Consider the following 17,368-nt stretch of genomic DNA (forward strand, 5'->3'; position numbering starts at 1 on the left):
AGAAAGTGGGAACTACAGGCAGATGTGGAGTCAGGAGAGGGTGGCGTTGGCTTTTACCCTAGATCAGTGGTTGGCAAACTCATTAGTCAACAGAGCCAAATATCAACAGTACAACGATTGAAATTTCTTTTGAGAGCCAAATTTTTTAAACTTAAACTTCTTCTAACACCACTTCTTCAAAATAGACTCGCCCAGGCTGTGGTATTTTGTGGAAGAGCCACACTCAAGGGGCCAAAGAGCCGCATAAGGCTCGTGAGCCACAGTTTGCTGACCACGGCCCTAGATGGAAGAAATAATGGTGCAGTTCAGCGGGAAATGATGGTGTAGTGTAGACTGAGGAGGAATGGAGATTGAGTGATGTGCTGTGCTTGAGTGGGTGGATGGGGATGGGATCAAGAGGACAAGTGACTAGTAGCTTTAGGAGCAAGGCTGGCTCCCAGGTCAGGGTGCAGTTAACCAGGCTTCTCTTCTGATTGCTTTTGTGTTCTCAGTGCCAAGGAAGGAATCGAAGTCAGAGTATGTGTGGGGTAGGAGCAGAGGCCTTGGCCAGGGGTGAGGTAGAGGGTTTATTGTTTGTTTATTTGTTTTTATTGATTTCTGAGAGAGGGAGAGAGAGAGAGAGAAACATCAGTGATGAGAGAGAATCATTGATTGTCTGCCTCTGGCACGCCCCCTACTAGGGACCGAGCCCAAAACCCCAGCATGTGCCCGGAACTGGGAATTGAACCGTGACCTCCTGGTTCATGGGTCATTCATTGCTCAACCACTTTGGGTATTTTTGAAACTTTTTTAATGTTGAGGGAGAGAGGGTGTAGCCTCAGCCTGTCCAGAACCATAACTTTGAGCCTTGTCTGTAGTGCCTAGGCCCCACATGTGCTCTTTTTAAGCTAGGTCACACTTCCAAGTTACCTGCGGGAAAATGGATGCAAAATTAAAAAGATGACCTCTGTGTCAGAATTTAGAGAGTATGCCTATACATTTGATTTGCATCTGGGGTTGAGGTCTACTGCCTTTTACCAATCCTTTATTTGCCAGTAACTTGCAAATTTCGGCAGTTGAGACAATGTGCCCCCCAAGCCCTATAGCAGCATTTCAGCTCTTCTATAAAGTAGAAGATAAGAAGGAATAAAAATAGCTAACACTCATTTACTCTAAGCCTTTCTTCTCAGTATTTTGTATGTATTATTCTCCCCAGTGGAGTAAGGACTATTGTCTTAACATTACAGACTTGGAAACTGAGGCCCAGAGAGGTTAAGTAACTTGCCCATGATACAGATTATAAGTGGTGGAGACAGATTCCTAACCTCAATGATGTGACTCTAGAAGTCACGCTTGTAATCACTGGATAATCCTGCCCCCACTCCCCTAGCATAATGGCGACTTTATGTTGCGGCATCTATATGCCAACATGTGAGGAAGGTTTTGATTTGATTGAGCCACAAGCCTCCAGAAGTGGCTATTTGATAATGTGATTTTTGTGCCCACGCACCTTCCAGTTCTATTGTCTCTTTAGTTTTTTGGTTTTTTTTTTCTCTCTCTCCCTGCAAAGGTTCATTTGGGGACATTTTCCTATTGCTCAGTCTTCTGACCTCATGCCAGACCCCCTCAGGTGCTGCAGCTTTCTGGTCTGATGCCAGTGGCCTCTCCAGCCAGGGGCCTCAAAACAGGCAGCCACTTGCTTGTGTATTCTAGCCCCCAGTCCTCACCTCTCTCTTTTGTCATACAGCTGCTTCTGGCTGTTCTGTCACTTCCCTGTCCTGGTCAGCATTTGAGCTTCCTATTCCTGATGACTAGATGGTTCTGGATCCTGGCTGCTTGACAGGGAGGAATAAAGAACAGAGAAGTAAACTGTGGGTTGGGGAGAGTACAGTCTACACAGGCCTTGCAGTCTCCAATGCTACTGAAAGCATGAGAAATTGTGGTCAGAGAACTGAGTGCAGGAAATGGATCTACTGCCTGTTTTTCAGAGAGAGAGAGAGAGACAGAGAGAGAGAGACAGAGAGAGAGACAGAGAGAGAGAGAGAGAGAGAGAGAGAGCCCTTTAGTGCTCAGAGGTATGCTAGCTTGAGGGGTACAGGTACTTTTAGTGCTGTGGGTTCTGTAGAAGAAATCTGATGGTGGATTGATCCCCAGAGACCTTGGAAGGCTGGTGTGGAGAGTGTTTGATTGTTGTTGGTATTTTTTTTAAATTAAATACATTTTTATTGATTTCAGAGAGGAAGGGACAGAAAAAGAGAGCGAGAGCGAGAGAGAGAGAGAGAGAGAGAGAGAGAGAGAGAAACATCCATGATGAGAGGAAATCATTGATCAACTGCCTCTTGCAGACCCCCAACTAGGGATCAAGCCCGTAACCTGAGCATGTGCCCTTGACTGGAATAGAACCCAGGACCTTTCAGTCCGCACGTCTATGCTCTATCCACTGAGCCAAATTGGCTTGGGCGAGAGTGCGGTTTTTTATATATAGCTTCCCACCTGGCTCACTCAGGCAGATGCCCTGTTCTCTAGTATATTAGAATATTTATTCTCTTTAGATGTAATATAGATTGAACATTTGAGAAGCCCCCAAAGCAACTTTCTAGTACCATTTGTAACCCATATGTAATTAGAAGTGGCCAGTCTAGGTACCTAAATGTGTCTTGAGTACAGTACAAGGTGCTGTGTGCAGTTTCCTGGAAACCAGTGTCCCTCTTGGTTGTCCTATAAGTGTGCCAGAGTAGCTACTGATGACTGCAGCCCAAGGCTTTTTACCTGTCACATCTTGCCTCATCTGAGAAGGCCATGCCCCTGCAGCTTAACCCCTTCCCCTCCTTTTGGCTCCTCTGAGTTCTAGGTGTGTTCTAGTTTTGTTGGGGGAAATGTATTTCTATTAAAGCTTGGTTTAGGAACAGTATTTTAGACATAGCAGACTTACTTTAGAGGTTGGACAGAATAGATTGAAATGATTTTGTAATTCTCAGAAGATAATTTTTTCCCCCACAAACTTTTAGGAAGCCTTTCTGATTTGTGTGTTACTTTATGCAATTAAACTGTTAATGTAGATGATGATACAAGTATCCTATTCTTCTAGGTATCCAAATATATCTTGTGAGTTGCTCACTTCTGATGTTTCCCAGATGAATGATAGACTGGGAGAAGATGAATCCTTGCTAATGAAATTATATAGCTTCCTCCTAAACGATTCCCCCTTGAACCCACTACTTGCCAGTTTCTTCAGCAAGGTGCTAAGTATTCTTATCAGCAGAAAACCAGAACAGGTAAATATTGTTTTCCAAAAGGTAAGTATTAGGGCTGATCATCACTCTGAGATGATCCCCAGTAATTTTGTTGCTTCAGTGTTCTGAGTGTGCTCTAAGTCCAGCTTTTATAAAAGAATATATTTTATACCTTAAGCATTCTAAATGTTTGCTGGCTTAACATTGATTTATACATTAATATGTTCTAACTTTACATTCTTTTCTAAGTGCCTCACATCTCGGTTTTTTAGTAGTCTGTGGTTTTCTCTTTTGACAAGTAGCTAGAAGCATGAGAGCGCTAGTATCTGTTTGTGAAGATGGCATGACAGTGCATACTGAGCAGTTGAGTGTGTGAGTGGAGTCCTAGTGACTGTGGTAAAGTAACAATTGTTTTTTCCCCCTGATGATTACAAATGAAGCTTAAATAAAAAAGCTTTCTTATAAATGTAATTGATTATTGGTTTATACAAATGTGATTGTTTCTATTTTGATTCTACTAAAAAAAAGTTTCGCTTGAGACATCTGGGTATAGACTGTCATGTACCTATTATGTAGCTCTGCTGTAGTGATTGGCAGAAATTCATGCCTTACTGTTATGGCAGGAACTCCCCCACCCCTCTCCTCCTCTTCCTTTTTCTTCTTGTTCTCCTCCTACCCCACTTTGTTTGCTTTTTAAATAATTCAGATGTCCTTGGGAAATTTATTTTCCAAGTATCAGTTGCATATGTAGTGGTTCTCAAAAGTGTGGTCCCAGGACCAGCAGCATGAGTACCTGTTGAGACTTTGTTAGAAATGCAAGTTCTTGAGCCCCACTCCAGACATACTGACTCAGACTCTCTGGGGGTTGGGCTCAGCCACCTGGGATTTTAACAAGTCTTCCAGATCAGCGGTCTCCAACCTTTCGGGCCTCACGGACCACCGGTTGGCGACCACTGTTCCAAAGGTTTCCTTAAACCAGCGGTTGCCAACCTTTCGGATCTCATGGACCACCAGTGGTCCGCGGACCACTGCTTGGCAACCGCTGTTCCAGATGACTGATGCATGCCACAGTTTGAGAATCACTGCTCTAATCAGTATTGGTGTGAAAAGCGTCTGCTGACCATTGATATTATCCACTTAGAGAAACAGGCAGCCAAGGAGCATCGAGTCTCAGATGCCCAAGTACAAACTGTCAGTCCTGCCAGAGTGCAGCAAGCAGAGGTGTGATGACAGGGTTTGCAGGTAGTCAAACCTGTCGGGCCTGGCACCCTTCATGGGGGAAAGCAGGCTCCAGGATCCGCCTTGCTATCTGCACATGTGGAGGGACTGGAACTATTTTAGGCCTAGTGTGTCTATCCTGTTACAGGGTGAAGTGGATACATGTTTTATTTTAGAGAGGAGGTCATTCTTTCATGTCTTAACTGAGTAGGATTACCTTCTTAAATGTATTGGAATTGAGGTTCTTTTTTCTTAGAGAATCTTCCCCAAATCATGATTGCTCTGATAGATTGTCTTTCTGTCTTCTGTCTTCTGATGAGAAATAATAGGACTGCTGACTGTTACAGGAAAGTTCAAGTCACTCCACAGCCTAAATTACTAGTCAGTTCCAGATGGTTGTAGTGACTACTGAAACAGGTCCTGGTTTTCAGTGTCATGAATGAAAATGCATGAGTATTTGTGAGCTTTCTGAGTTTTTGTGTTGGTCTTCAAGGTCAGATATAGTATCTGTGTAAAGATGATGGTATGTGCCAATTAAATGCTGAGAAAAGGGCTCAGTCACTGCTGCTCATTGTGCATCTTGGTTCAGGACTCCTTGAATGAAAACAAGTGGATTCTGTAGCCTTTGGCCTTTTAGCGCCAGGAAAAGGGTCAAACCGGCACCTCTCTAACCTTTTGGGAATTATGAGTGTAAATAAAGATTTCCCATCACATGATGAATTAGTAAGGATATATGCAGCTTGTTAAGTAATGAAAAAAAAAATCAGGCTCCACCTGGCTTAACCGATACAGACATTTATTAGCTCGTAGAGCATGAAGTCCAGTTGTAGGGCACCATCATTGTTGGATGACTTGGTACATCAACAGTGTCATCCTCTGTATAGGACATACTGCTGTCCTGGCTGTGCCTTTGGGTTCCAGATCTAGTGCTTTTTCTTCCTCCCTCCTTAACTGTGTTTTTAATACTATTGTGTGATTCAATTGTGAGTGGATTCAGTGTGTATGACTTCTTTTTTTTTTTTTTTAAATATATTTTATTGATTTTTTACAGAGAGGAAGAGAGAGGGATAAAGAGTTAGAAACATCGATCAGCTGCCTCTTGCACACCCCCTACTGGGGATATGCCCGCAACCAAGGTACATACCCTTGACCGGAATCGAACCTGGGACCTTTCAGTCCGCAGGCCGACGCTCTATCCACTGAGCCAAACCGGTTTCGGCGTGTATGACTTCTTGAAGATTTATTACAACATTTAACATCATTGTCTAGAGAAGCTACATGGGGTTGTCAATCCTGCACTTACACCTGGTTCTGTGTGTGAAGCAGGTTTAGTTGGCTGTTAGACTTCTCATGGGATAATAGCAGGATCATGGCTTTGGGGACATACAAATTTAAGTTTAAATTTCAGGACAGCCGCTTGAGCCTTGGTTTCTGCAACATGAGTTAAGCAACCCCACCACTGGGGCTTGAGAGATTTCAGTGAGACTATGTTAGAGCAGCTGCCATGCTGGGCTGCTGCTTCTGGGACTTGTGAATAGATGGTTCCTGCACACAGACAGAAACCAGAAGTACACAAGGGAGTATGGGACAAAACAGTCTCCTTCTTCTTCCTGTACAGAAAAGACCCAGGTGGCAGGGATGTAACTTTATTTCTGTCGTCATGGTCTCGGTATACTGTCAGCCTCTGCCACAGTCACTCTCCTTGTGTGAATCTGATCAGGTGAATTGCTAAAATAAAATCCACGTGATGTTTCTATAGCAGGTGAGTTAGTCACTTTGACTGATAGAGAAATCTTAATGTTTTGAATTTTTCTCTCTCACTGGCTAGAGTATAATTAGGATTTTAAATATGTATCTGCAATTTAGTGCACAGTCTAATAATGGACTTTCTTTATGTTCATAAACTGAAATGGTATATCCTCTTTCTCTGAATTTATAATTAATGAAAGTGAACAGAAATAAAAGATTCTGTGATGGTGTGTTTGTATTAGGGAATATGTGATAATTTGGGAGTTTTTTCCCCCAAAGGGTTTTTGAATAGCATAACAATTAGCAGGCCTCCCAACTTGACATCTTGTTATGAATTCAACATTTGCTGTTCCTCCACTCACAGTGGTGATAGGATTTTGGTGGGGGCAGGACTGGCAGCATTCTAAAATTTCTAGTTCTCAGGTTACATGTCTTTCAGTTTTGGTTTGTTCTCCTCTAGATTGTGGATTTCTTAAAGAAGAAACGTGATTTTGTAGACCTTATTATAAAGCACATAGGAACTTCAGCTATCATGGACTTGTTGCTCAGGCTCCTGACATGCATCGAGCCTCCACAGCCCAGGCAAGATGTGCTGAATGTGAGTAGAATTATGACTGTCCTTGATTGGGGTGAGGAGAGGCGCATGAACCCACAGGCTGCTGTCTGCTGGGGTGGGATTCCACGGGTTGGTAGAAGGTTATCTGGGAAACTAGAGGGTAGGGGACAGGGTGGGGCAGAAGGTTGTTCCGAGATAGGAAGAGATTCAGATTTTGCAGGATTAAGGTTTCAGATGTGCACACCCCTGGGTTTCTGGGATGCTTCCTTGTGGGGCCTTCTGTTTCCTTTGCTGGCTTGTTTGTCAGTGGGGTAAGAAGGTAGAATGGGCTGAGGATTTGTCTCAAAGCTGGCCAGGTAGTGAAAGCAGAAGTATGACTGTTATGAGCTGCATCCATTTGAGATGCTTTGAGGCTTCTTTCTTGAGAAGATGGTCACATCACAGAGGTATCTCTACAAGTTGAAAAGAGGTGTCTGTATTTCCAGGGAATGAGGCTTCAGAAGTAACTTTCTAAGAGCCTGGGATAAGGAGAATGGAGCTTATTTCCAAAAGGGCACATATTTAAAAATTTGGGGAGATGATTATTTTAGGATATATGTGCCTCTTGAGCAGGATTTGGGTGGGAAGAGGGAGGTGTGAGTAACTTGAAGTTTCCCATAGACCTTTGTCTTTGCCTTCTTGTCTTCTGACTCTTCCCTGTTGTTCTCTTCCTTACCTTCTTCCAGAACCACTCCCTAGTTCATTCCATCTTAAATACTCAACCTCGAATCTTAGAACTTCTTTCTTTCTCTGGAAATGAGTTTTATTGGGAATGCTAATTTTAATTAAAGAAGGAGAGACAGGAGCATTTGTCAGGTGATGCCCCAGGAAAGGGGATGCTCTGCAGAAGTGGGGTGTTTGTGTGAATGGAAGGATCTGGGCATAGGCGTGGGGCTGGATTTGTAGAACAAGGTAGAGGAAAACTGAGAACCGTGCTCCTGTGAGGAAACCAGTTGGTGGACCTAGGGAATGTCTTGGGCCCTGCCCATGGAAGGGCCCTGAATTGGAACACTGGTTTCTTTTAGGTATGTTTTTGTATGTGTGAAAAAAGGTTGAGGATTCCAGGGAAGACTGTTGAGGACAAGCGGAATGTTACCTTTATATTTGGATTATTACAGGAGTAAATTTTCGGTATGGTTTTTTAGAAGGAATTAGAGGGATACAGTGACAGGTAATTAGTAAAGGCATAATTTAGGGGAAGGGTAGCTAAAAACTCCTAAATGACTTACTTTATTTGGGGACCCACTATGGGGGATCAGTCAAAAAGTGTGCGTGATATGTAGCTACTTGTTAATAGCTATGAAGGCAGTAGGGTGGGGGACTGACGAGTGTTGGTCAGAATCCTCCACCCCACCCCCTTTATACAGGCATTACCATCCTCTGTTTTAGGAGACACCATAGTTACTCATGGTGTGGTCCCAAACATCACCTGAGAGCTTGTTAGAAACCCAGAAACTTGGGTCTCGCCCTGCCCTGATGAGTCAGATCTGCACTGAACAAGACCCTGGGAGGGTGATTCCTGTGCACACCGTAAAACAGAGTTTAAACTGTGAAGTTGGGCCTCTACCTTTGTTCTCCCCAATAGCTGTTGTTCACATTTCCTTTGGCATGTCTCCTTAAGAAACTGGGGACAGTATGGACAGTATTAGGGTTTCTCTCTATACCTTTAGTAAATTTAGCTATCCCCCCATCTCCTTTAACCTTTTTTGGGGGGTGTCCTTTCTAGGTATTGAGCATCTCATTTATTATGGTGTTTCTGTTCCTTGAGGAACTGGTATTACACAAGCTGAGTTTTTACTTATTCTTCTTTATTTTCATCTCCTCATGTTTTCATTCACAGCAGTATTTCATGTGTGGCTGAAGAAGAGACTGTCATAGCCATGATAATAGCTCTTTGCTAACATGTGACAGGGTAGATAAACTGCTTCTGTAGTGCTGCCCCCACCTATGCCCCCCTTCCCCGCCCCCATGTTTCCTGTGATTGTTTTGGTTTCTGAATCTAAAAGTTCATAATGTGTTTTAAGCCAGAGGCTTAATACTAAATATTGCTTTTCTCAGTCTTTCTGAAGCTCTCCTAATGTAAATACTCTTTTATAGAAAATGTATGAATTCCATCCCCCAACCTCCAGTAACCAAAGTTCAGACCCTTTTAGTACTCAGTGAATTATCCCATGGCTAGGAAGCTGACGTATAGAATTTTCATTATGTGGGCATTGTAAGTTGGGGAGTACTTAGTACTGTTGGCTACTGTTAAAATAATATATTCACTGGCGTTTTCCTTGGGGGACTTTTAATTTCCTGTAGTGTTCAAAGTCCAGAGAAACCTGTAACATTCTACTTAAAATGTGATGGATATTTCCAAGTATGTTAACCTTCATTGGGGCTTGAACAAGAGCCACGCATTGCTATGATCACTTCTACAATGTGTTTTACAGTGGTTAAATGAGGAGAAAATTATCCAGAGGCTTGTGGAAATAGTTCATCCATCGCAAGAAGAAGATGTAAGTTCCCTTGTCTGACTGTAAACTGATTTTTTTAAAAAAAGAACCATGTTTATTTAGGCATAGAGCATAATTGCATGAAATGTGAAATGGAGGGCAGGTAGAACAGTGATAACCTAGCATTCTTAAAGTTGCCAATTTTCTAAACACTAAAGGCTTTAAAAATACTATGCTTAATATTTTTTGCTGATACCCAGAAAATTTCCAGAAGTGTGGAAAGCAGCAAAGTCTGGTTGTAGCATTCTCCTTTCCAGCGCCCAGATTTCATGCTGAATCTGCTTGCCTTTGTTACAGACCTCTGTCCATGCGTGCACATAACATGGCCACATCTGCATTTGTGTCAGGGCCTTGGTCACTGTTGACTCTGTTGAATCCCTAGAGTGATGGGGTCTTGGTGCTTGTCCTTCTTGGCCCGGACTTTATGCTCTGGCAGGTTTGGCTTGGTCCTGGGTGCTGAAGATGGACTTGGCATTAGGATTGACACTGCTTTGCAGTTTGAAGATTGAGCTCTGCTGAGGGGCCGCCTGTCAGGATAGGGTCTCGGGGATCAGCTGGTATGGCTGTGTCGAGGAGGCTAGCACTATGCTTCTCTGCTGCTACTCTTGCCACCTTCAGTAGTGGCCTGAGTCATGTGGAATTTTCAGCATTCAGCCATTTCTACCTACAGACATGACAGTTCCATGCTGTTCAACTTAATCTCTATGAAGGAGTTGGTTTCAAGAAGATGCAGGATACATCATGAGGCACAGGGGCACCTCCTTGAACCCTTAGGCTGCTGGTTAGACAGGAGAGTGCAAAAGAAGGAGCTGTGTCACCAAAGGGTGTGTTCTCATGAAGGCCTGTTTTCGATGAAGATGAACCCAGCCCCTCCCCTTCACTCTAGTCCGTTTCAAAACTTCGTACCTGGAGTTTATCTAAATAGGCTTAAAAAAAAATAAAAAAGGAAGAAAGAAGAAAAGAGCTAACTATTAAAGGGGTTGTTGATTCTCCATCATTCTTTTTGGGGCAGTGTATTATTGTTACTGTTGACATTGAGGACACATTCCAGTGTGTCAGGTGCCCAAGTGTGAGGACCCTGCTTAGAAGAAGCCTTGAGTCTAAGGGAGGTAATCTTCCCTCCTGTGGCTTGGGAGGTAGATGGTAGGTGGTTCCATGCGATGGGTATATGGAAAGTGATGGCAGGAGCACGGTCTGCCCATTCACAGGAGCATGTGGCTGTGGACCAGACTTGCTCCTCACTAGGTTCAGGTTCTTGAGCAGAAGAACTTGATGGTTCAACAGGATGTTATACCTAACTGCAGGGTCCAGGCGAAATCAAAGGAGAAGCCCCGTTCTGCAGCAGGTTTTTTCCAAAGGACAAAGTGTTTGGGGCATCAGCACCTTCCCTACTTGACTTGCAAGAAAGTTAATTTCACCCTTTGGGACAGTCCTATTGATATTTCTGTATTAAATGATAAATTACATGCTAAAATTGTACTGCCCAATTTATATTTATTAAGGAAATATTAGGCTCCTGTTTCCAATCAGTGGATTTTGATATCCCGGTGCATGTGTCATCTATGTTGGGATATCATTGTTCTACCTGTACTGCAGGTGATGCTCAGTCTTTGGACACTGAGATTGTAGTGTTTTCCTGTAAGGTAAATACACTATACAGTTGGGAAAAGTGTAATATTTTTTACCCATTGGTATAGTCCGTAAAGCTGTATTTGCTTTTTTTTTAAATGCTGATAAAAGTATATGTTTTGGGGTGTTTTTTTTTTTTTTCAAGAATGCAGTTGTAGTAGCTTTTCCTTTCCAAAAATTCTATCACCTCTCCCCACAAATAGCAACATGTACTGTGCAATATTGTTAAGTCAAGCTCATTAGCTTGGCAGAATAAAAAACTCATGCTTTTTCCATATGTTATTTATTTTGAGCTTGACTTTTTACTCACTGCATCTTATGGCCAGTGTTAATTTGTGTCATATCTTAAGCAGTTTCCTTCCTAACTTTTTATAAATTTGACTTTTGACATGTTTTATAGTTAAAATTGTACTTTTTTCCTTTAGCGGCATTCAAATGCATCACAGTCACTTTGTGAAATTGTTCGCCTGAGCAGAGACCAGATGTTACAAATTCAGAACAGTCCAGAGCCAGATCCTCTGCTTGCCACTCTAGAAAAGTATGTTTAAAATTCAGTTTTTGTCCTTTGTTCATATTGATGCTATTTGATGTGTTGCCATTATGAGATTGGTAAGTGTTGGGAATCACGTCCATGGAAAATATTATTTTGGGTGGGTGAGAAGGTAGGAAAATTGCTTGTCTGATCCCAGCCATTGGTAATTCCCAGTAGAGACCCAGAGGGTAAGAATGTAAGTAAATGACATTTATATGTAGACTCTGAACTTTTCAAAGTTCAAACTAGAATTCTTTTTTTTTTTTTTAAATATATTTTTATTGATTTTTTACAGAGAGGAAGAGAGAGGGATAGAGAGTTAGAAACATCGATGAGAGAGAAACATCGATCAGCTGCCTCTTGCACACCCCCCACTGGGGATGTGCCCGCAACCAAGGCACATGCCCTTGACCGGAATCGAACCCGGGACCCTTGAGTCCGCAGGCCGATGCTCTATCCACTGAGCCAAACCGGTTTCGGCCAAACTAGAATTCTTTAAAGCCATTGTAAGATGGAGTAGCCACATCATAACTGTACTCACAGTCTCCAGGAGTTTTGATGGAGAATTTCTTATGAATGCACTAATTTGACCTATTTTAGCGAGTAATTTTATCAGAAGCCCTTTTTAGGGTTTACTCTCCTTTTATAGCTGACTAAGGGCAACCTTATCAGACCTGATTTGAAGGGGATACATGTCATGTATGTTTCATTTCTTTGTACTGGCGTCTGCCCTTTTTAGAAAATTCTTAAATGAGCAGCCATGTCATGTTCAGGTTTCAGAAAACAGCTTGGGGGTGGTGTGCTGTTTTGAAATTTGTGAGTGGCCACCCTGCATGTACTAGGTTTTTCTAGATTCACACGTTTTCAGAAAGAGTCTTGACCATTAAATATGGGCATATGTTTGACCTGCATCCATGCAGCTGAAAGTATTTTAATAAAGAAAAACCAGGCATTTCCCCATTTAGATGGTTAGTTGGAAAGGTAGCATTGTTAAGTATGAAAGGCTGTTTTGTTTCAACTTACTGCTACTCTCCTTCTTTTTAGTGACTTTGTCAGTCCTGTTTCAATCCTCCTGTATAGTGAGGCTCATTTGCATCTTTTGGCTTAACACCTTGGAAGGCCTTTTATTAAAATAAACATGTGTATGTATTATTTACTTGGCAAGTTTGGCCCAAGCAAGGAACAAATTCGAGGCAAGGTATCTTGTTTTAAACTCTGTCTTCTGAGAAATAAAGTTGTAATTCCCAGAGTGTGTGATAGAATGGGAGGAGTTGACTAGCTCTCTCAAGTAGCAATACTTAAAGAGATTACTCGCTTTTGAGTAAAATGTCATTTTACCTGCCCCATTCAGTAGTTCTTGGCATTACGGCATATGCACTCCTTTTATAACATGTAAGACATTTCATGTTCAGATACTAATAATTGCAATATTCTTTGAATCATATAAAACTGCCATTTGAGTAGATTAAAAAATATTGAATAGCAACTATTTCATATGGTTCATGACAACACTGTCCAAGAGAAACATAATAAAAGCTGCATGTAATTTAAAAATTTCTATTAGTTATATTAAAGTAAAAAAAAAAATAGGTGAAATTAATTTAAATAATGTATTTAATAGGTTAAAAATAATATTTCAACATATTCTCATCTTAGAAAACTGTTACTGAGCCTACAGTTAGTCTTCCATATCTGCAGATTCCCTGTGGGTTCAACCACCCATGGATCAAAAATATTAGGGGGGAGAAAGTTACGATGTTGCTGACATGTCCTATGTACTAAACGTGTAGACTTGTTTTCCTTGTCATTATTCCCTAAACAATATAGTGAAACGATGATTTATGGAGCATTCACGTTGTATTAGTTATTATAAATAATCTGGAGATGTAAAGTATACAGGAGGATGTATGTAGGTTATATGCAAATACTCTACACAATTTTATATAAGGGACTTGAGTGTCCTTGGGTTTTGGTATCCTTGAGATCCTGGAATCCTTGGATACTGAGGGACGACTGTATACTGTAGTCTTCTCTTTTTTTATATAAATATAGACTTTATATAAAGTTTTGGAAATCCAACATGTTTTACACTTAAGACAGATCAATTTAGACTAGTTACATTTTGAGTATTCAGTGACCACATGTGGTGAATGGCTCCTGTCTTGGACATCACAAGTTCACTCTGAATGTCAGACTGATCACTAGTAATCACTGAGTTCTTTAACGCCGCTGCAGTCCTCTGTTCACACAACTCTGCTTGAACCAAATGGGGGATCTAGCCACCGGAGCCTCTGTGTACTAGCTGTTACATTTCAGGCTGTGTCTTTACTTCTGGGTCAGGCAACTATCTTTTGATGCAGATAGGTACATTCTCAGAATTCATACCATTAAATTTTAGTTGGAGTAGGTTTCTTCAAATACATGGATCTAATGAGTCGTGGGTCCCACTATGTCACTGAGTTAAACCTTCCCTGTACTTAGCAGCAGGGACACTTCCTCTACTTCCCACACTCTTCTTGAGAATGAGAACCAACCCCCTTAAATATCAGACATACTCCTACATTATGGTGGTTCTTTTAGTATCTGTTGATTGAGAAAATACACAGAGACAAAAGGCTTCTTTCTGTGAACCTAGTAAGCTTATTAATCATAATAGGTTTTTTTTACATATTTGATAAATTATTATGTAGAAATATAAATATTATTAGGACAATTTACTGACAATATGTAGTAAACAGATTACCTAATCTTTATATTATTATGCCAAACAACTCATAGGTTGGGTAGCACTGTGTGTGTGTGTGTGTGTGTGTGTGCGCGCGCGCGCGCGCACACCATATGTATGAATATAAGTTAGCATTAAAGGAAAAGTTTGAAATAAGCTAAAGTTAAAGAGAATGATAAAGATGGGTAGGGGTACCAAAAGGTCTCTAAAAAAGTGGGTTCAAGTGTTAGATAATGAATATTAGCTTGGGAAGCAATCTGGGCTTAAAGTGAATGTATTCAATTTAGTGGATCTGGAAAATTTTCTCAAGTTCAAAAATTCCTTGAAAGATAGTTGTGTTAGAGAGGGTTGGACTGTACAGCTCTTAATTCTTAATACTAATGAACTTGGAATGAGTTGGGGTTTGATTCCTGTTCAGCCAGTAGTTGTATAGAAGTCTTTCCTCTGCCTGCCCATAGAAAAAACAAAACAGAAGTGAGCCGTTGTCTCAAATACATGGGTAAAGACCCTGGAATGCTTCATGCACCAGACAGCTCATACCATTAGTTCCACTGATGCTCATCCAGGAACTGCAGTTAGTTTGTTTTTTAATGTAAAAATGAATATCTTTTCTCTCATGTGTAAATAAACACCTTATTAAAGAATATGAAGACATTCCTTTTATCCTATTTGGTAAGCTCAGTCCCTTGGTTTATGATTTTGAAATCTGTATTCAGTGATATTTGTATGTTTAGATAAGACTCAGAATATGGCTCAGCTACTATGTTACATCTTGACCATCAAGTGTTTGCAGGTTAGTATATCCTTTTTGTCCATTAGTAGAATGCCTTTTGGATATAGTAGAGATCGAATTTGGTGCAGCCATGAAATAGTGAGGGCCTCTTTGTTAGCCGCTCCGTTCAGGCACAGTGTTGATGAAAGTATGACAGTGCTCCCTGATAAGTAAGGTGGACATCTGTAGTCTGACACTGTGTCGGCACCCCTTTTCCTTCAGTACCTCTGAGGTTGCTATTTGAAGAATATACGTATTTTCTGTAAAAAACAACAACACTGTCTTCCAGAGCGCAGTCCCAGGCCTAAACTCATATTTACCCTGTAGACTGCCGTGCTGAGTGACTGTTAACAGTACTGTTTTAGGTAGAGGTCTCGAGTGATTTTAGTGTAGGTGTGGGAGTACCTGAATGCTACTACCTGCAGGGGAATCCTGAGTTAGTTTAGATACCAGTTTTATTTGCTTCCCTCAAGTGAAAAGAGATTCTCTCCTCCTCGCTGCCCTAGGCTGGCAAGGGGCCTGGTGTTAGGATACAGTGAGCACTGCTGTGCCTTGGGATGACTAGTGTGAGCCGCGGGGCAGCCCAGCTGTATGTCAGGGAGGTTCCTTCCTTAATCCACATGGATTCTGAAAATTACTGAGATCCTAAACAATGGAGGCTTTCCTTGAGAAAATCCATGTAAATTTTCCTAGCAGGTTACCTTACATTTTAACTGTGACCTTGCCTGTGTGCAAGAGAGCTGTAATAGGAAGCGCCTGCAGAAAATTCTTTTTGGGCAATAGTTCAGTCAGACCCATTTCACTGCTACCACATTATTTTGATTTATGAAATTTTAACTGTAGAGTAAAAGGCAATAATTGATGTTCTCTTTTACCTGTTTTAGATGTTAATTATACATTAATGCCTTTGTAGCTTCTAATTAGCCTTTTTAAAATTTCCCTTTTTGTGTGGGGGTGAAGGGTTCTAGGTCTTACTAGGCCACCCCACCCCCCAGCAACTGCCACCACCACCACCACCACTCTGGTCTAAGTGGGAGGTGATGTCCAGTCTTGAAATATTTGTTGGCTCTCAACAAGTTTGGCAAAAGGAAGCAGGGCCCAGATGATTTTGTAGAGGGAAGGAGGGGAGCAATATATATATGGAGAGTTACATTTATTATAAGCAGGATCACTTGCCTACTTTAATAAATGTATTAAAAGAAAATACTGTTAAGTGAAACAAACATGCACAAGTGACAGTGAATTCTTGTATATTTGTCTCACTGGTACCATGACCTTTTTCTCTGAAGTTGTTATTGGTGAATGATGTTACAATTAATACTTGACTGTTGATTTGTTTCCCTAGGCAAGAAATTATAGAGCAGCTTCTATCAAATATATTCCACAAGGATAAAAATGAATCAGCTATAGTCAGTGCAATACAGATACTGCTGACATTACTTGAGACACGACGACCAACGTAAGCTTTTCTTTTATATATTACAAAATGCCATTTAGTTTTGCTTTTAGATTTTTTAAAAGCTAAGAGTTGAGTTGTTGGTTATAAGCTACAATATCATGCCCTTGAATTTCAGGTGCTGAATCTTTTTCTGCTGTGTAAACTATAAGTAAGTCTTATGTGAATGCAATACATAGGGATGCAGTTGAAAAATATCATTTGGTGAATACTCTTTATTGGCAGTATTTGGATTCTGGACATTTGGGTTTTGTAGTACTTACAAAAATGTAAGACTAGCCAAGGAATTTTGAGCAAGACCAGTGATTGAGATAAGTTGTCTCCTGCATATTACAATGCATCATTGATGAAATAATATAGGGCAGCGTGATACTAGTATTTGTGATAACAAAGTTTATATGCATGATTAAGTTTATGGTTTTTTTTGTTGTTTTTTTTCACTTAAGCAGGAAAGGTGGTTGTTCTATAAATATGGCTTAGGAAGTGACTCACCACTTGGGGAAAAATATGTCTATACCTATTTTACATAAAAATGAATTCCAGTCGAATTAAATTAAAAACACTAGAGGAAAAGTATGCAAACATTCAAAAGAATTATGGAATTGTGAAGAACTTTTAAGCATTTCTCTTTAGACAGAAACTGTAATGAAAAAGGCTATATTTGGCCACATAAATTATTAAACCTCCCTACACATCCAAAAGCACTGTAATCTGTTTCCCTTCCTCCCTTTCCAATAATTGAGTTTCTGAATGCTGTCCCATGTAGCTCTTGAAGTTAGAAATCACTTCCACATGTGGAATATTTTCAAGTAATCGTCATAATAATCACTCTAGAAGTTAGCTGTGTGCCAGGCAGTGTTCAGTTCTGTGTCTGCATTAGCATGATCCTCACGGCAGTCTTGGGAGAGACGTTGAGTAAGCCCACTTTCCACATTTGAACAAATAACTGGGAAGAGAAGAGCCAGGACTTGGGCACAACTCC

At 41.0% G+C, this 17,368-nt stretch overlaps 1 protein-coding gene across 8 annotated transcripts in view; it reads left to right on the forward strand.

Moving 5' to 3' along the window:
* The window catches only part of PPP6R3 (protein phosphatase 6 regulatory subunit 3), a 76,514-nt gene that overhangs the window by 15,833 nt on the left and 43,313 nt on the right, over window positions 1–17,368 (forward strand). For all 8 annotated transcript variants that reach the window (XM_079787810.1, XM_079787808.1, XM_079787809.1 and 5 more), the window contains 5 exons: window positions 3,068–3,254; window positions 6,640–6,777; window positions 9,210–9,275; window positions 11,327–11,439; window positions 16,276–16,389. In XM_079787810.1, the coding sequence (XP_079643936.1) occupies window positions 3,068–3,254; window positions 6,640–6,777; window positions 9,210–9,275; window positions 11,327–11,439; window positions 16,276–16,389 (618 nt within the window). The remainder of the gene's footprint in view (window positions 1–3,067; window positions 3,255–6,639; window positions 6,778–9,209; window positions 9,276–11,326; window positions 11,440–16,275; window positions 16,390–17,368) is intronic.

This window comes from Cnephaeus nilssonii (genome assembly GCF_951640355.1).
Source record: "Cnephaeus nilssonii genome assembly, chromosome: 13".
Classification (NCBI taxonomy): domain Eukaryota; kingdom Metazoa; phylum Chordata; class Mammalia; order Chiroptera; family Vespertilionidae; genus Cnephaeus; species Cnephaeus nilssonii.